The sequence below is a fragment of the Cryptomeria japonica genome, chromosome 1 (assembly GCF_030272615.1).
Source record: "Cryptomeria japonica chromosome 1, Sugi_1.0, whole genome shotgun sequence".
NCBI classification, from domain to species: Eukaryota; Viridiplantae; Streptophyta; class Pinopsida; order Cupressales; family Cupressaceae; genus Cryptomeria; species Cryptomeria japonica.
In genome coordinates this window covers 522,750,419-522,769,710 of record NC_081405.1, presented here as the reverse complement: position 1 = coordinate 522,769,710, position 19,292 = coordinate 522,750,419, and the positions used below count along the sequence as shown (strand labels likewise).

General features: G+C 39.2%; 1 protein-coding gene across 1 annotated transcript in view; it reads right to left on the bottom strand.

Annotated features, from left to right (window-relative positions):
• The window catches only part of LOC131060042 (7-dehydrocholesterol reductase), a 101,259-nt gene that overhangs the window by 43,869 nt on the left and 38,098 nt on the right, over nucleotides 1-19,292 (bottom strand). The window contains exon 2 of the mRNA XM_057993134.2: nucleotides 13,700-13,922. Coding sequence (XP_057849117.1) covers nucleotides 13,700-13,922 — 223 coding nt within the window. The remainder of the gene's footprint in view (nucleotides 1-13,699; nucleotides 13,923-19,292) is intronic.

The window sequence follows — 19,292 nt, the reverse complement described above, 5'->3', positions numbered from 1 at the left end:
GATTCTGGTGTTGATACTGAAACTGATTAGGGGGTGGATGTTGGTTATAAAATTGACCAGGAGGAGGATACTGATTGTGAGGGATGAAGCCTGTATGTGAGTTTTGCTGGACTGGTGGTGCACTTGATTGCACATGATCATCCCTTTTGTTACCAAACAGAGGGTTCTCATAAGCTTTGAAATCATTGCTCTTTGTTCTACCCACTCCCTGAGCATATGTTTTCTTGTAGTTGTTTACATCTTTATTAAAGTCATCCTCACCAACATTTATGCCCAACTTGGCACACAGTTCCAAACATTCCTGAGTCCTTCCTGAATCTCTCATTTCAGCAGCTGCCTCCATCATTTGTCTGGTTAAATCTGTAAATCTATCTGCAGGATCTGCCATACCTGATCTTGATGGAGGTGGTGTACGTTGTCTGGACTGTGCTTCATGATTTTCAAAACCAGGGGGAATTTGGCATCGCCCCTTTTGAGCTTTATATGCCGCAACCAAATCTTCGTTCATCGGGCTTGAAGTTGTTGTTCTATCTTGTTCCTTTGAGGGCGAGTGTTGGCTACTTTCATGTTTATACTGGTTGTATCTTTCTCTCATGGAATCATTCATGGGTTCTTTATTTTTGTTCCTTCGTTGAGGGAAATCTAATTGGGATAAAGATTGTCCTTTCGCAACCGATCTTGTCCCGTGCATTGAAATTCTTATTTCAGAGTCGCCACCTCTTGTCTAGAGGACATGAATTGTTTTTATTTCTTCTGAGCTCTTTCCCACAGCAGAGTTCTTACAATTTCCCCAGCAGAGTCGCCAATCTGTTGGGTCTCAAATCAACAGATTGGATGGGTTCTAAGGCAATGCCAACTCCTATGATTAAACCCTCCAATTGACTTGGCCAACTTATAGAGTGAACCTATTAGTTACTAACTCTCTCTCTTTAGGCTCTGCAGGACCTAGGCGGGTATACCTATTCACTGAATGTCTCTAATAAACAGTGCTTTTTATAGCAGATATGTTATCCTATTCTGATATCCCCTGATCTTGAAATGGCATGAATTCCTTGAATGGAGATATTGCAGACGAGTTCAAGATTGTTATTTTGTTTTGTGTTTCTTAATTACTCCTGTAGCTGTCAAAATAACTAATTGTGAAAATAAACGATGAGTATGACTTGAGATTTAGGCCAGTGCCTTCTTTATTGCATGGGTTACAGAGTCATTACAATTTTCTTCAGGGCTTATAGTGCGAATCTGTGAGACAGTTTTTTAACTCATCCCTTATGAACCTGTCAGTTACTATTTCTTTCAAAACCAAATGAATGCTTATATTATGTGCTGATTGAATGAATTTAACCCTACCCTTAAGGGACCAGTCAATTAAGCTTTGCAGGGAACAATTACAATCCGCAAGCAAAACTTTGTTACAACATTATAACATAAAGCATAGATTTGATCTTAAGAATATGAATAACCCTATCTTTATCAGATAATATCACAGACGATTGCCAAAAGAAAATGAAATAATCTACAACACATATGCAGGGAAACAATTGATCAAAATTTGTATTCCATTGAAGTTCGTACACGAAGACTTACAGGCTGTTGTTCTTTTGCTCATAATCCTATCTAATAATGTCTCTCCTACATTACAAAAAACATTCTCATATATATATGAGGACGCAAGCTTTTCATGAAGAGACACGACTTTTCAAAATATTAGTCGTCAACTCGAGTGTTTCTAAACTTAAGCAAAAAGAGATTCAAAAGTCCCAAATGATGAATGTAATCATCGTCTTTGAATGTTCTGATTCGAGGCGTTTGCCTTTTTAATTCATCCCCTAGCGTCAGGTACTTGAATATCATCTGGTTGACGGTGGGGGCCATATCCTTACTCCGATCAATTTCTGACAAGGCCCAATCCTTGACGCTGACAAGCTCCTTTCGCAAATCCTCCAAGGTTATTACTTCTCCTTCCTTGTAGACGGAAGGCATTCCAACGGGTCTTTCATCATCTAATTCTTTTAGATCTCTTCTCAGCATATCTTCGAGTTTGACATGATTATCCATATACGCGTTACCCTCAGCCTTTTCTTCTGGCGTCATGGAATCGTTATTGCTTAGCACCCCCTGCAATCGTGCTCTTAACCGCTCATGCTCTGTTAGCGCTTTTATGGTTCCATGGTAAACTATCCAATATGGTTCAACCTGTAAGAGCATGGTGTTAAACCGATGTCCTATGATGTCATTGACCAGTTTGTCCATTTTTTGCTGGATATTGTCTGCGCGTTTATTGGCCTTCTCTGCCTGATATTTCCAGTACAGGGCATCAGAGACGTCATCCAAGCTGCGTCCTGCAGGGTATGAGGTATATTCGCTGATAGGAGTCCCCGTTTCTAATTGCAATACCTTTGCCTGCAGCTTCTGGTTTTCCTCCTTGGATTTTTCATATAATCCCTTGTATGTAATGTTTTCTCTGACCAGAAACTCTGTCTGGTCCAAGTTTAATCTTGCAACATCCAGGTTGAGCTTCGCAGTGACCCTGGGATCGGTCTTTCCAACCTGATGAACCATGAGGTGCCCAAAGGTTTCTTCTATATCCACAATGATTGGCCTCTTCCCTTTTGGATATAGTGCCCACTATAGGAGAGCCTTTTTGTCTGGATCATATCCAGAGCCTAGGAACAGTTTATCTACCTCCTGGGGCAGTACCTGCTGATTCAAATCTTGCTTTTTCAAAAAACCATCAAATAAGAGTGCTGAGTTGATATCCCAACCAGAGAAGATGATCACACCGGCCTCTTTTAATAATTTCCTCCCTTTTTCAGGAGTCATATCTTTCATGAGGACATCAATTTCATCCTGTAATCTCTTCATCTGTTCTTCCTCTGGTTTTCCAGCCATGCTTCGTTTGACATGAGCCCCTTTGTATTGATATAGAAATGAGAGGAATTCCCTAGAGGAGGCGAATCCATCATCAGCAATGAAGTCCTCATGCTCAGTCATTCTTATGTCAACAACATCTTTGATGTTGATTTCTCCTGTGTCCATGTTCATTTCTGTTTCGAAACCAGGAGGATAATCCTCTCGAGGAGAATCAGGTGGGATACTACTGGCGGTTGATTTTGGTGACATGTGAGCTAGGGGCTGACTGTCTCTTTCAGTATTAATGAAGCGAAGGAATTGTGAAGGAACTCTGTGCATAATTTCAGCTTCATGTTGAAGTAGCCTTTTAGCTACCTCCAGAGGATCTTGGATATTTCCAATTAGGTCTCCGTCTATCATTCCCCTTGCCCTTTTCCATTTGTAGGCCTCCCAGACTAATTCACTCTTTCCTTTCAAAACTTTGGCCTCCTCTCGCTCAAGGTTCTTAATTAGGTCATCTGGCATTTTGGCCATATGTATCCCAGCTTTGAGTTTCTGTGAGGCTCTGGCAGTTTTTATATATCCTTCGGGATCAAAATTCTCCCTAGGCTCACCCAGAGTCATGCCATAGTAATTTAATTTATTCTGTAATAAATGATAACTCTTTGAACTTTTGATAATGAAATCAGAGAAAACTAATAGACCTGGAACAATAGATTGTTTACCAAAATCAGTTAAATGTTTAGCACTGGCAATAGACAATTGCCTTATAATCTCCAAGCTAGCCACTCTGTCTGGCACCGTAATTGGAAGCATGTGTGGTTGCCCTTCATATCCAAATACCCTTATCTCCGTGTGATTATCATGGCAATACCAATCACCCCAATTGTGTTCAATCTGTGATTCTGGAGAGAAATCCTTTGGCCTGAGGAACTTCTTAATTTCAGGGGACAAAGTATAATCCCTGCGTTGTCCAAAAGCTGCACTGAGAGGTTTCACAAAGTATTCTTGAAAATGCCAATATTGGTTGTTTATAAACCTCTGGTCCCATGCTGATACCCACAACTGAACCGGCTTCTTTAAACCATTCTTATCATAAGACCTGATGCTGAACTCATCTGGCCAGAAGTTAATTTCTTGTCCACAATAAAGAAGAATATGCATTAACATGGAGTATAATGAAAAGTGAACATTCACAAGGTCTCCTTTCATCTTTTCCAGCCCATGATTCAAGGTATCCGCAACATAAGTAGCAAAATCAAATGACCTAGGGTCTTTTGATTGAATATCAGCACACAAAACCATAATCCCAACATCCATGAGTGGATGAGCCTCTATGCCTAGTACTTGGGCTGCAGTGTAATATGTATATTTGAAATATGGATGGAAGTGGTTGACATCAAATGGCACCTTGTCACTTTTGCCAAACTGAACAAATGACCCACCCACTTTTGGCCTATGAACAGGTAGCCTCCAAGTCCTGTAGATATTTTCCAAACTAAAGAATTCCTGTGAGAGTTTCTTCATATCAATGCTTTCCTCGACTTCCCAGTCTAGATCAAAGACCATATCAATAGTCTGCTTGTTGATTACTACTAATGTGTTCCCTCTGTAATCACATATGGTTTTAGTTCTCGGGTTGTAGCAATTTACCAGAGCTTTCATTAATTCTACGTCTACAAATACATTTGGAACTGCTAACTTGCCTAAGTTCCTCTTCCACAGATTACTAATGGGTTCGGGTGCATCCCTTCTTTTGTAACCAAACAAAAATAACTCATGCCCTCGTATCTCAGTCCAGATGTCTCCTAGATTTTCAAATTTGTCCTCTAATCCTTCTTCTTCACTTTTAATCTTTTTGGACCTTACACTAGACGATGGACACTGGTCTAATAAGTCCTGAGCCAAAGCTCTCCCTTCTTTCTTCTGTCTCTTGGGCTTCTCTTCAGGGTTTAACTCTTTTCCTTTCCTACTCTTTTTAGAAGAAGAAGACGAAGGTTCCATAGTTACAGCAAATAAGAGAGACAATACTTACTTGGTAAAATGCTCAACTCTTCTGGTTATCGTTTGCAAATCTCTGCAAGTTCTTCACAGCTTTCAATCTCTTGGCATCGATCTGATTCTTACGAAAATTCACTCAGCTTAACTGTAATTGAATGGGCAACTTGCGTATAGTTAATGTTCTGCATCTGTAACGGCTACTCAAGTGTTTTAAATTTAATTGCAGATGTGACACTTTTCAACTGGGCCTTTAATTCCTTCGCGGGAAGTACAGTCCGCTCAAAGTGCGCGCGTTTCAAATTATCGATGAAACCCTTGCCTTCGGCCGAGTGTTTGAATCTTCCATCGAAAGCTCATTTTCTTCGATAATACTGTTTCGGTGAAAAACTTATGTCGAGAGGCCGCTTTCAAGACTCATCGAAATTACTTTTTCATCGATAGTCTCCCTTTTCGACAAGTTGCTCGCGAGTTTCATCGATGCCATACTTTCGATGAGTTTCTTTCTTCGATGAAGGCTTATGAGTGTTCATCGATATCTCCTTTTTCATCGATATCCTTTTTTTTTTTCGATGAAACAGCTTCTCTTTTGTTCGACGCCACGTTCATCGATGAAACTTGCATTTCGATGAATGTCTCTTGAGTTTCCTCGGTAACGACATTTCTTCGAAATCACCTTTTGCCTTTTCGCCTTTTCGATGAAACATGGGGTATCGATGAGCGGTTTCTTGCGTTCATCGAAGGTAACTTCTTGCCGAAACACCTTTGCTTAGCGCTTTATATGCCCTGTGTCGATGAAAACGCTCTTTCGATGAAACCTCTCCTGCAGTGCTCGACACAGCTTACTGGCCGAAATATCCATTAGTCTTGATGCTTATGGAAACATATAGTATTATTTTTTCATTTTTATTATATTTTTTCTTTTTTTAAAAAATAGTATTCAACATGACCTATCCTTAAGTCCGGATATGAGTTGTGGGAGATTGTTTGATGTGTTATGGGTCTCACCATAGTGTGTGGAGATCCGGATTTGAGTTGTTGGCATTGGAGAATATGTTTTGACCGTTAATTGCTTATATGGATACATAGCATGTGGATATGTTGTTGATTATGTTCGGGTGATTGCAGATTGGTGAATTAATCCTTGGGAGATGTGTTTTGATCCCCTCTTTCTCCTGGAGTGGACCAGTGTGTATTTTTGGTCCGGAAGGTATATTTTGTTTCAGGCCGACTTGGTTCAAGATTTGATGATCTATCTTGTATATAAGGATGTGTATGATTGAGTTGTGTGAAGAGGTGGTGTGATGAGGTGTGGAATGTAGATGCATGATAATTGGATAGGTTCGGTGAAGTGCAAAGAAGAAGAGTTGTGTTCGAATGATATGCAAGTTGTGCTGAGACTGTGACAAGGGTATGAGACAAAGTGTTGGCAATTGAGGTCTGATTTGTGTGTTTTGATGTTGGTCACTTGATGCAAAGTTCAAGGACAGCTTCATGATTAAGAGATCCTTCTTTTCATATAGTTTTTTAATCTTTCTCTATGTGCAGTCAGCTCAAGTTTTGCAAGTCCTCTTTTGTATCTTGTGCCATGAGCAATTAGCCTCGGTTTACAAGTCCGGAGCAATTAGCTCTTTTCTTTGTAATCTGATATACATAGTGGATATATTTTGTGGGCAGGTGCTCATCGTGGTTTTTCCCTGTTTGGGTTTTCCACGTAGAAAATCTTGGTGTTCATGTGTTGGATGTGTGTTGAAGTTTAATTGTTTATATGCTGCATTTAATCTTTATTTTGGACTTATTCCCCCCCCCCCTCTCAATCCTACCTTGGGTTCAACACCTCCTCCCATTGTTGGTGCTCATGATTCTCCATCTTAGGAGATCATGGCTCGACATCAATCAATAAGAAGAAGACTTCTAACTCATCACAAAATTGGGCCTCATCAATCTCCTCCTTGCTTTCTTCCTTGGCAGAAATTGTCTTTAAATCATAACAGTCTTCATGGTAGTCTGGGGAAATATCAATTTTCTCCTCTTGCGGTGTAGGTTCTATGCATGGGTTGGAAAGCAAACTCGTGCACGCCAAAATTCTCATCTTCAAGGACAAGACTGCCCTCATGCTCTTTGTCATGATCTTCTTCAACCTCAAGGCCAACCTCGTGCTTATGTTGCTCACCAAGCTCCACAACATCATCCCATTGCTCAAAGATTACCACTGAAGTAGGCATAGACATGTTCTTTTCCCTATTCTCAAAGAAGAAAGGAAGATCATCAAATAAGAGGCATGAAACGTTTTCTTTGCCTTTTCCTTTAACATGGCTGCTACCTTGCCGTTGCAATTGCTCATCTTCATTTTTCTCCTACGAAAGGAGAAACTCTTCATCCTTATGAGCATGTAAAAGCTCACAACCAAGAGGCAAATCTTCTTTGTTTATGTGACAGTCAACCCATTAAACAACAAGTCCGCCCCTAAAGAGTGAAATATTATCAAGACATGAGAACTGAGGAAAGATTTTTTGCAAACAAGACCGAGGAATCTGATTTTCCTAAGTGGAAATTGTCCCTATTATTGTCAGTAGGGAGGTAGAAAGCATGTATTTTCATGGAAAGGAGGAAAAATACAATGTTCATAATATCTTTCCATACTAAAGCATAAGGAAAGCAAAAGACTTGCAAATGATGTCTTAAACAAGAGCAAAAGGTCCGCTCAATATTGAGAATTTGGTAAATACCAATAGAGTCGCACAAATGATTTGATCTTACAGAGTCGCCAGGTGTTTACGGGATGCCTCCTTAAGGCTGAATATGCTGAAAGACACCAAATCTCCAGTGATGAAAATCCTTGTCCCACCGGACGTTGCTAGCAAACTATTGACCTCTAAAGCTTACGCTTAAAGAGGGCAGTCCAAAAGTTTCCAAGGTGTGGTACTACAACTTATGAAACAACCTCCAAGATTTTAGAAGTTGGCTCTTCGGATTTCAAAGGGCGATGGAAAAGGAAGAGAGAATTAAACATAAACCTAGCTACATTCAGGCGATGCACCAATGCAAATCTTTTACAACAGCTTAAATCCTTTCCTGAAATTAATTAGAAATATTTAACTCCAAAGCAATGAACACAGGATGTTGCAGAATCCTCATTGTTGGGAAGAACGAGATGCCTAAGGTCTAAAGGACACGAACAATAGCATTTTGATCTTCCTGTGAGAAGTACCCACTAAGATTCGCTGGTGCAAGATATGCTTTGATCATCTTACCAAAGACTTAAACCTATAAGATAATGTTCACTATTAAGCATAATATGATGTCCAAAAATAGACATTGCAAAGAATGAAGGAGTGCAAAACATGATTCAATACTCCAAAAACCTATACTAGGACTCATATAAGCCGAATTCAACACAAAGTACCTGCATTCATCTGATAATGACACAAAGCATTTCGCTAGAAATAAACAAGCAAAAGAGGCAAAAGATGGCACATTTGAATGTTTGATTTCTATTAATAGCTTAGCCTTAAACATAACATGCTAAGGTCTGAGAATGAGTTGCCAACTGCTAAATCTCCAAGTGTTCTCTTTTTTTTTTGGAAATCCTTCTTATTACATCATGCTTGCAGGATTATATAGAGTAATCGATCCTGACTAGAAATAGTGCCTATAACTAAACAGGCTCCTGCATATCCACCGCATGTTAATTGTCATCATGGAGATCACTGCAACTGCCTTCGGCCAATGATTTCTACATCATTATTTTCCTTCTATGCACATGACATGGACACCCCCTGGATCGTCCATTACTTCCGTTGCAACTACCTTAGTGTAGGCTTTTACCTTTGTTTTCAATTCCCTGGTGTTGCCATGTGATGCGTTTCGGTGCCTTTCCGTTTGCAAAACAGCCAATAGCACATCCTGAATCCATTTCTGGGTTCAAAACATCCCATGGTTTTCGACTTGCTGACAAGTGGCATCTTACACTCGCGTAGCTCCTTTTGCTTTTCGTTTTAGTTTGCATGCGTCTTGCACACATGGCACACTGGCAAAACTTATTAAAAGCTTTTCTTTCTCCTCTCCAAAGTTGCGTCATGCAAACATGTAGCGCCTTCAGTTGCAAGTGCTCTCAAAACAAAAGGCCTCTATTAATATCATATGGGACCTACTTGTGGCATTCTCACACGCTTTTGTGAGAATGAAAGGCTGCAGTTTTACTAGAAACCGCACCATGCTGCAAAGTGGCTTGCTCTAATAAAAGCTTTGTCACTTAAATAATTGAACAAGTTGTAATTTGGGCTAAGGCCACTGTGGATAAATCTATAAGACCTATGCCTAGAAGTGGTCATCTCACAAAGAAAAGGGGCCAAGCATCTCTAATCAATACAAGTGGATCGAGAACCACTAGAACCTCTATATGGACAATGGTAACTCCCACCAATTTCATAGGAGGCGAAACAACAAAAAATAAAGACCTCAAATGAACATTTATGGTTGCTCCACCAGTAAGCTACAATTCGGGAATGGCCCATTTTCTCCAACACTAGAAACTTCTAACAAGAAGTGAATGGTAAGCAAATCAATGATGGAGGCCCATATACTTGCTACTGTTTATTGGTGTGTCATGTGCCAAAGTCAACACGACTAACTTTACCAAACTCTTGTAGCCATTCAATCCAATGAATTTAGTCCACTAAGATCCAATGAATGTAACATTACTTGCACTATACATTTTTCTTAGGACATTCATGAAGCCATAATAATTCATCCCCTCATCATTAATAGGAAATATTCTACCAAAGCTCTCCACAAACCATTAGGGATTCACTGATTACACGGCAATGTGTGATGGAATTTTCAACTTCTACCACTTCTACTGAACAATGGGTTGATATACTTGTAATATAACTACAAGATGGATCTGTCTAATGAATTGTGACCTTAATTTTGCCGAGAATGATTTCTATGCACTTATAGACCTCTTTGTTTGGCCACTTATGTGCTTTTTGCTTTTTTAATGATCTTATAGTTGTTAGCAGAGAAACGGGAATTGCCCAAAATCGCCGAGTTTGGGCGATTCCCGAGTTGAGTGAGGGTCGCTGAGTCTACTGGGCTCGGACTCAGACTCGAACTCGAACTCAGTTTGGCCCCAAAAATCGCCCAAAATCGCCATCTTGCAAACTCGCCTAAAATCGCCAAGTTTGGGAGTCAGGACTCGCCAAACTCGGCCGGTGTAAGGCAACTTAAAGTCACAAAAAAAAAACATGTTTTAAAATGTTTTTAACTTTTTTTTGTTTATATTTTGCTTTGCCCCTAAAAGTGAACTTCGTTTCATTCATTTTGCTGCCCCTAGACCCCACAAGGGGCGCTGCCCCTTGACCCCAACTTGGGGGCACTACCCCCAAACCCCCATCATAAAATTAGGGGGGAAACTGAGCCGATAAAAGTAGGGAAATTTTAACCTTGGAGTCTGATTAGGCTCCATATAACAACATATACTTTCATTTGGTGCATCAAGAGTTGGAAAGGAAGAGTTTGCATCTCATTTGATCATATGATGATATGGATTTTTTATTCCATGAGTTTTGTAATATTGTCTACATTTGACAATATTTATATATCTATGTTTGTTATTTCCTTCAAGGACAATTTGAGTTTATGCTTATGTGATTGATGTATACTTGTGTATGTAATCAAATTAGCTTCTATTTGATGATGTTATTGTGTCTTTAAGGTGTATTTAATAAAGGGTTCATGAAACAAGTTTTAAATCCTTAAAAATCTCTAAATTTCTCGAGTTTTTCACTTTGCCGAGTCTAGCCGAGTTTCGACTCCGAGTCCCAAGTCCCGAGATAAGTAGGCCTCACCAAGTCGGGTCCGAGTCCCACTTCTTTGGTTGTTAGTGATGTCGGCTTAGGCTTACAAGGATGCCCTATCATCCCTAATATCTTCAAGGGAATTCCCTTGGCCATACCAAGGATGAGATGGTGTCCCTAGAAATTTCCCATATTTCTTTTTCTTTGGGAGGTATGCATCGAGGAGGAAAGCAGAACATGTGGTGGGGTTTCAACCCCATCCCTAATACATCACTGAGACCCTCAAGAATGTGTCCTAGATCCTCATGGTACAATTGATGAGCTCATAAAAAACTCTCATGAATAAGAGTAGGCTTTGAAAGCATGCCCATCAACTTTCTTCTCTCCCTCTCCCATTTGGCAATCACTATCAATTTATGAGCTTGTATGGTGCTCTCACAAATAAAAATCGACTTTGGAAAGGACACTCCTTGGCTTTCTTCTCTCCCCTTCCTCTCCTATTTGGTAATCAAAATGCCAGACCTTATAATTTGGACGCATTCCTGGTTCTGATTACATGTGTGCAGAATTAGCACATGAGATTGCTTGAGAAGGCTCAAGGAAATCCATCCACATTGCTTTATTTATGGTTGATATTACTAGCGTATAACCATGCACTTCAGTTGAGAAAGAACTGATGAAGTCAGATTCCCTTTCCGTTTCAAGCTATGAGCAAAGAGCACCTAATTCAAAATTTTATTTTTGGTACTCTATCCAGACAAACTCTACATCTCCAAAATAATCTTTAAAGTTCTTGTTCATTAAACTATTTGGAATCCCCACTTCTCTGGCCTGCACTTTGCTTTGTTCAGCAAATCAGGAGTGTCATTGAGTTGAGTGGTAATTGACAACCCTTTTTTATTTGTTTGGCGTATTTTAACCCCAGAACTCATTAAAAAACAAATGCTTCAGATATATAAATATCTTTCCAAAATCACATGTTAACAACACAAAATCTCAACAATGGTTAAATTAGCTTTGTGACCATAACCAAAATAAATTTATGCTACTAGAGTTTCCCAATTTTATATAATGTTAATTGTCTTCCACGACACGGAAAACTCTTTACCAGCAACATGACAAACAATTTTCTCGTAACATAAAAAAATTTCATGGCATATGTACTCATCAAAACATCCTCAACTGTCTTTCTTCTTTTTCATCAAGTGGATGAATCTGCTAAAACAAGATAATACTTCAAACGATGAGGTATTTGTAGTCATACAACTGCATCTACAGCTTCAAATCTTTTAGGGCGAAAGATTTTATCAAAGGATAAGGCATGTTACGCCCCTCAAAATGGCATAGTTAACCAAGTCGTCTGGCACCTTCATTACATATTGTTTAGATTCTTTTTTGTGCTAGCCTGATTATTTCCTGCCCTAGTTCTGTCTGGTTTTGCTCTTCATTTAGCCTATTTTGGTACTCAGTAAAGAAATATGATTACATAGATGTAGATACCTGGTTAAAATTCGGTGAAAAATAGAAGAAACCAAAACAAGGCTAGATTTTAAGGGCAAAACCCTGTACAATGTCGCAAATGCTCAAAGAACAAGACACATAGTAGGATAATATAGACAGAATACAGTATAAATGCCCATTCTGACAAAGAACTAGAAGCAAGGGAGAATGAATTATCAAAATAAATCAATGTAGATTCAGAGAAAAATATCACAATACATGCTTGCAGAACCCATAAAGCACAGGCTAAACAATCTGGTAAAAGCACTACACGATAAACCAGATTGAAAGTACATGCATGGCACCATACAAATATTGAGTAAAGTCAATATTTTGTACAATCATCAAGAGGACATGGCAAAAGCTTTTATCCAAGAGGCAAAGAAAACTGGTAAAAGGACCAAGCAGAGAAAGCAGGAGCACCTAGAATTCATATCAAATGAGTAAAGCGGATTTGAGTTGAAGGAAGCAACATTTATTATACTTGCTCAGATTGTATAACTGTCTTACATGCCAAACAACATATCCGAAGACTGTGGTTTGAGGATAAAGCATAACGTATGGTAGGCTAATGTTATACACCCAGTGCTTGATGACATGATGTTATGAAATAATTGTGTGTTCTTAGTACGTGATACACTGCTGAGAACATAATATTTTCATAACATCATGGTGTAGGATACAGTGATGGTATTATACACCTAAATAATGCAACCTTAGTGTAGGATAATACACCTAATCAATATTAGTTTAGCTTGTGAGAAAAGTATCGAACCACATGTTTGTTATTAATAGTGGAACTAAAAGTGGCTTTATTGAATTGGCGAGCTGCCCACCTTGAAGAGGGTTGTACAGGACACCGTCTGTCTAAAATCAGGTCAGGCAATAAAAGTTGTGAATGTTTTTCCAATGTTGACAGTTCCGGTACTACTACTTAGTTTTTGGATTCAACTGTGTAGGTTTTTGTTTGCATCAACGTTTCGGATCACTCCATGATCCATGATCGTTTCTGGTACTGACATGTGCTGATGTCTGGAAGGTTCATTTTGATACAAGTTGAAGATATACACAATGTCGTGAATAGATAACACCCCACTCTTAAGCCTTTAAAATATGCCCAAAACAAGCTTGTGCTGACTATTCCTGACCTTGTCTGCAAATTGTTCTTCAACTCGTAGCAACAGAGTCTTTGATGGACTTGAAAACAAAGTTCACAAAATCCTTTACCACATTCCATGATCTACATACAAATCAGATGTAAAAGAACACAACTATCACTTCTGCAAAACGTTTATTTCTACACTCCACACAGCAGACAATGTGAGCAAAAAGTAAATGCTTCAAATGGCCAAACAGTTTGCCTTTAACCAAGAGTATCTTTTACTACATATACAACCAAGAGATTAATATAATTATGATCAAAAAATGTCACATGTTATATATCATGTAAGGAATATGTAACCAACAAATAGAATATTTTATAAGAATGAGGAAAACAGGTCACTCAAAATATCAATTCAGTAGAATAGCTTGTGAAGATTACAAACCTTGTAAATTGGAATATTTCCTTTGGGAGAAACAGGGCCCTCCACTCTTTCACCAGGTAAAAGCAATTGAAGTGCTGCTTCAAAACCTGCATATGATGCAATAATTTTCCATGCTACAAGTGTTGGCTTTGGCCAAATTCTCAAAAACCCTTGAAATCCATTTTGCTTGCAGAAGTCCCAAAATTCAGCTACTGATCCATCCTTGTGAACCATGGTATACCATCTGCAAAGAAATACAAAAACAGGAAAATCAGAAAGTGGAACCCCTACTAAAGTTATACTTTTAATTATTCACAGTTGATACTACTCTTGTTCTGCTTCATCAGCTCTTTTGTGAGCATAATAAGTGGTTTTTATAAAATAAAGGATTTTTCAATAAAGTTTACAAATTGTAAAATGATAGAACTTCTGAACCCAGGGCCCCTTAATCTAACTTGTCACCCAAACCATACCTACCAAAGGCATGACATGTTAATAGCAAGCCCATACAGCCATCCATAGCACCTAATTACTATTTCTCTTTGTTAGTGTTTTGATTTGACCCTTTCAGGACAACACAAAGTGGAACAGTGTGTAAGGTAAAAGTAAAACCTTTCTTCACATTAGAAGAGGAAGCTCCATTATAATTTATATATAACCCTAGAATTCTAACGATTGGTTTTTCAACATAAAATACAAACAAACACCTATCTTTTCAATTTTCAGGCAAGAACGTGTTATCCTTGATTTTAGCTCACTCAAATCGAGAGATAACCCCTACAAAATTTGTCCATTTCGTAGCCCACATCCTCTAAGCATGCATGTCAAGCCACTTGTCAAACTCTCTCGTGCATAGTCAGGTTCCTCAAGAAATCATCATGTTTAAATCCCTTAATTTGTCTTCTGAAAAATTGTCAAAAGTTAGTTTTTCAAAGTTAGTCATTTTGTTTTTATGTACTTTCGGGGTTTTTTCCAGAATTGCATTTTTCTTTTCAAAGTTTATGTATTTTAGGTTTTAAAACCAAAAATGCACATCCTTCCATCATTATGTATTTCATTCTACCACTCAACCTTCATGCATTTCAGGTTTTAAAACCCAAAATGTACTTTTCACTATTTGCATATGCATTTCAGGTTTTAAAACCTAAAATGCACATCTATTATTGAACATGTATTTCGAGTTTTAAAACTCGACATACACATTCATCACCAATGAACATGCACTTCGAGTTTTAAAACCCGAAGTACATGCCCTGAGTCCCCACTGTTTGTCATATGCACATCGGGTCTTGCACATCGGGTTTTAAAACCCGATGTGCACCTTACCTTTGCATCACACATGCACATCAAGTTTTAAAACCCGATGTGCAACCTTCTTCACTAAGACCCTTCACAAGTGCAAATCGGGTTTTAAACCCCAATTTGCATTTTTTATCCAAGATGCAAAAATTGCCTAACTTTGAGAAATGCTCAAACTCAATGCTGCATTTTCGTTCTAGATGCCCGTTCCCACACACTAGGACTAGATGACTTTAAAGCACATGCTACCTGTTGACGTGTCTAAAATCGCGGAACTACGACTTCATCCGGCCAACGCAGAATAGAATGCTAAGTATCCTATCCTCTCTTGAGATAAGGAAATCCCTAATGCTGTTTCAAATTGATCAATGGGGGATGAGCTCAAGGTTTCGATTGTCAGGTCTTGACTGCAAGATAGCTCAGCGATTGATGTGTTTTGTTGGAAACACAAAGGGAATTTACGGTTAGACGGAATTGGTTTTGCACAGGTTCCCTAAAATCTTACAGTCTTGTTTCATATGATTTGCTTTTAACTTGATGCTACTTCAGCTTGACTTGCGGGTTTCTTTTTTTTTTAAAAAGGGGAAAAGGGGGAATAAGGATAGAGAGTAATAAGAACAACTAGCTAACTTAACTAAGACAACATATTTGAACACATAGACGGAAATCTTAAAATAACCAGAAATTACTTTGCTAGCTAACTAGCACAACTAGGTAAAAACAAGTCCAATCATCTAGGAACTTTGAATTTTCAAGCTGCTAAATACAAATGCTGGACTCTTACACCCATTCATTCACATTTAACAACCGAACTTAGCACAAAATTGGGCTCAGACTAACCATGTAGAGGGAATAATAATCAATTATTTCCTAATGGTATGAACCAAGATTTCCATCAAATACATGCATAAACAAACTATCTGAAAAGTAAATACAGTTGCAGAAATTTAAAAGAGGTGGAGAAGAGGACATAGCTTTAACATCTTTAAAATTTGTATATATTTTGCAAGAGTTTTTGCAACAATCTTTATCTTTCTGCCTGAGAAGGCTTTTGCAAATTTTAAAGTTTAATAGCCTTCCCACTTTTTGCGATTTTCGGGCTGAAGGAGGGCTTTGCAAACTTTGAAGTTTAATAACCTTTCACACTTCTTTTCGCATTTTCGGGCTGAAAGGCCCTTTTGCCAAAGTTTAAACACCTTAATCTTATTTTTTGCGATTTCGGCCTAAAGAGGCCTTTTGCAAAGGTTTTACAAGTTCAACGAAAACGCCCTTCTTTTCCCTAACTTCGCGTTTTTGGCCTACGAAAGGCTTTTGCAAATTTTTTAAAGTTTGACATTTTGCCCTCTTAGACGATTTTTTTTAAACTTATGCGCCCTTTTTGCAAGTCGGGTACTTAGGCGATTTTCGAATTTGCATCTTCTTTTTGCAATTCGGCCAACTTAGCCGAAATTCAAACTTATGCCGAAATTAGTCTCCTTTGTGAGAATTTTGAACTTTAAATTATGAGACTTTCTGACATTTTCTCCTTCTTTGCATTCACCCTTCGCCTTGCAATCTAAATTAACAAACGCCCCATCTCTTCATACGATTCATGATTCAACCTTCTCTTCACAGACAAGATCATGCTTGACATTTGATACGAACTCCTCAGGACTTAAGGAAGCGGGCGGGCTCACTCTCCTGCAGGATCATTTCCTCATACTTCTAACTGCTACATCTCCATAGCGAATAAAAAAATAAAATCCCACACAAGGGCGAGATGAAAACCCAAAAAAAGGGGGGGACCCTGTCAGCGACGGGGAGTGTGTGCAAAGCACAACACTACCGTGCAATAATATGAAGATTTTCTAAAGAAGGATGATGAAAATGAAGACGTGTTTCTAGACACTTAATTTATTTTCACATTGTCAGTTATGCATTATGTAATTTGTTTATGACATTTTACATGAAATTTGTAAAATTGTAATTACATGTAACAACAGCACAAAGTCATTAAAATTAGCCGAAACATGGAGCGAGGGTTTCAGGGTGGTCTTGGTAGGGTTGAAGCGGTTGCTACTGCTGCTGGTTCTCTGCTAGGGCTTTCGAGAGCTGGTTTTCCATCTTCTTTACCAGCTACCAGTTCGGATAAACAGGAAGATGCTGAATCTGAAGATGGTGGGGACCCCAATGTCGGGTTTCAGGTGGACCCGAGTGACGGGGCCACTAGGAAGGTACCTTTTGAGGAGGGCCCTCGTGATAGGGTCTCCTCACGTGATCCTCGATTGAATCAGCCTGTCAAAGGGGCCACTGAGCGCGCTTTTCTTGTTGGCGCTACGTAGAATCGCTAGGCATCTTTGTTTGGAGTCAAACCTACTTGGAAGTCTTCCTTCCCCCCTGTCTCTGTCATTTGTGATAAGGATAGCGGTAAGGTGACTCTTTCGATTTCGGATCAAGTGATAGACCATAATATTGCTATTGTGGAGCTTACCCTTGTTGGGAAATTTTTTGGGCCTAGACCCAACATTGATGTGGTAAGGGTATTTGTAAGTCGTAGATGGAAGCTTAAAGGACAGGTCGATATCTATGCTCTTCCGCGTGATTTTTTCTCCTTTGCGTTCTCCTATGCTGAAGATATCTCAATGATCCTTTGCTGAGGACCATGGGCTATGGGAAGATCTTCCTTAACCCTAAAAAAATGGGCTCCTAATATGGATATGTCAGATGCCTTTTCTGAAACAGTGCCTGTATGGGTGAAACTCTCGGGGCTCCCTTTAGAATATTGGCATGAAGACATCTTTAATGGTATTGCTGGAGTGTTTGGGGAGCTGCTTTCAATTGACCCTATGACGGTTGCAAGGAAAAGAATGGTTTATGCTAGGATTTGTGTGGGGATTTGCAGATCTAAGGATCTTCCTTCCTCAGTTGAACTCGTTTCGAAGCTGGGATCACTGTTCCATGTCATTGAATATGAATCGCTGCCTTTTGTTTGTTTCTTGTGCAAGAAGGCTGGACATTGGGCAAAAAGATGCCCTCAGAACAATAAGAAAGATGAAAAAAAATAAAGGCCCTAGGGTTTGGAAGCCTAAGCAAGCGTTGAATGGGGATCAGGGTAGTAAGGAAAATAAAGCCTGATATGCCTAATGAGGTCCATGTGGATAGCAATGCTAGAGAAGATAACAAGTTGCCTAACAATCCTAATGAGGTCCAAAGGGATAGCAATGTCAGAGGGAATGCTCATCACTCTGAACATATTATGGGCACTGAGGAGAAAGGTCAGGAGGAAAACGGTACTGAAAATATACAGGAAGTGCAGAATAGTGAGACAAAGGAGACGGACCAGGAAGATGATCGATGTAATGCCCCGGTACAGGGGAAGAAAATAGTGTTAGAGTTGTCGAGATGGCTAATACTGAGGAGGAAGATATGGAAGATGATCTGGAAGGAGAAATGAACCTAAACGATGTTGGTTCCAGGTGCATTTCTCCTTACTACCAGAAGTAGTGAGGCTAAAGGGGAAGGGGTGAACCCTATTTGTACTTTCAAGGACCATCAATCTTCACCGGGTTTGGGCTCTTCTTTTGGAAATATTCTTTCAGGATTGATTAAGACCCCCATTCTGGGTGATTCTTCATCTCAAAATTCTAATGGAGTGATTTGGACCAGAATATGGTCATTTCAGATTCAATGCAATCCCCTAAGGAAAAAGAGAATATAAGTCTGGAGCAGATTGATTTTGATGATGAGATGAACTATACTAAAGTGGAAAAGAAGAAGAAGAAAACGCAGCAGAAACCTGGTGCTGGTGTCACTACTCGAAACAGAGTCAGAGCGGATTGTGGGCCTTCTCGAAGCGTGGGTAGGAAATCCAATAGGTGGCAAAGAGAGCAGGAGTGTATGCAAATCATTGTGGATGGATCACAGAAGATGATCCACGGAAGTCTTTTTAAATCTACTGGTAAGAAAAGAAGATTTTATCCTGGAATATTAGAGGTATGAATAGTTGTCATAAACAGGACATAGTTCGTAATTTGGCTAGGGATCATAGACCGGACATTTTGCTTATTCATGAGACTAAAATGTCTGAAGGAGCTGTCACTTTGTGGAATTCTCCTTTTATTCAAGGTGCTCCTCTTTGTCATGATGATAACCATGTTGCTACATTGTTAAAACACACTAGGGATGGTTTTTCTTGGATATTATCTAATATTTATGCACCTAACAACAAAGTCTCTAGGAGAAAATTTTGGGCCAGACTTTCTTCTTTTCCCTGTAACCATCCTAATATCCCTTGGCTGGTCATTGGAGATTTCATTACTCCTCTCCGGGAAACTGA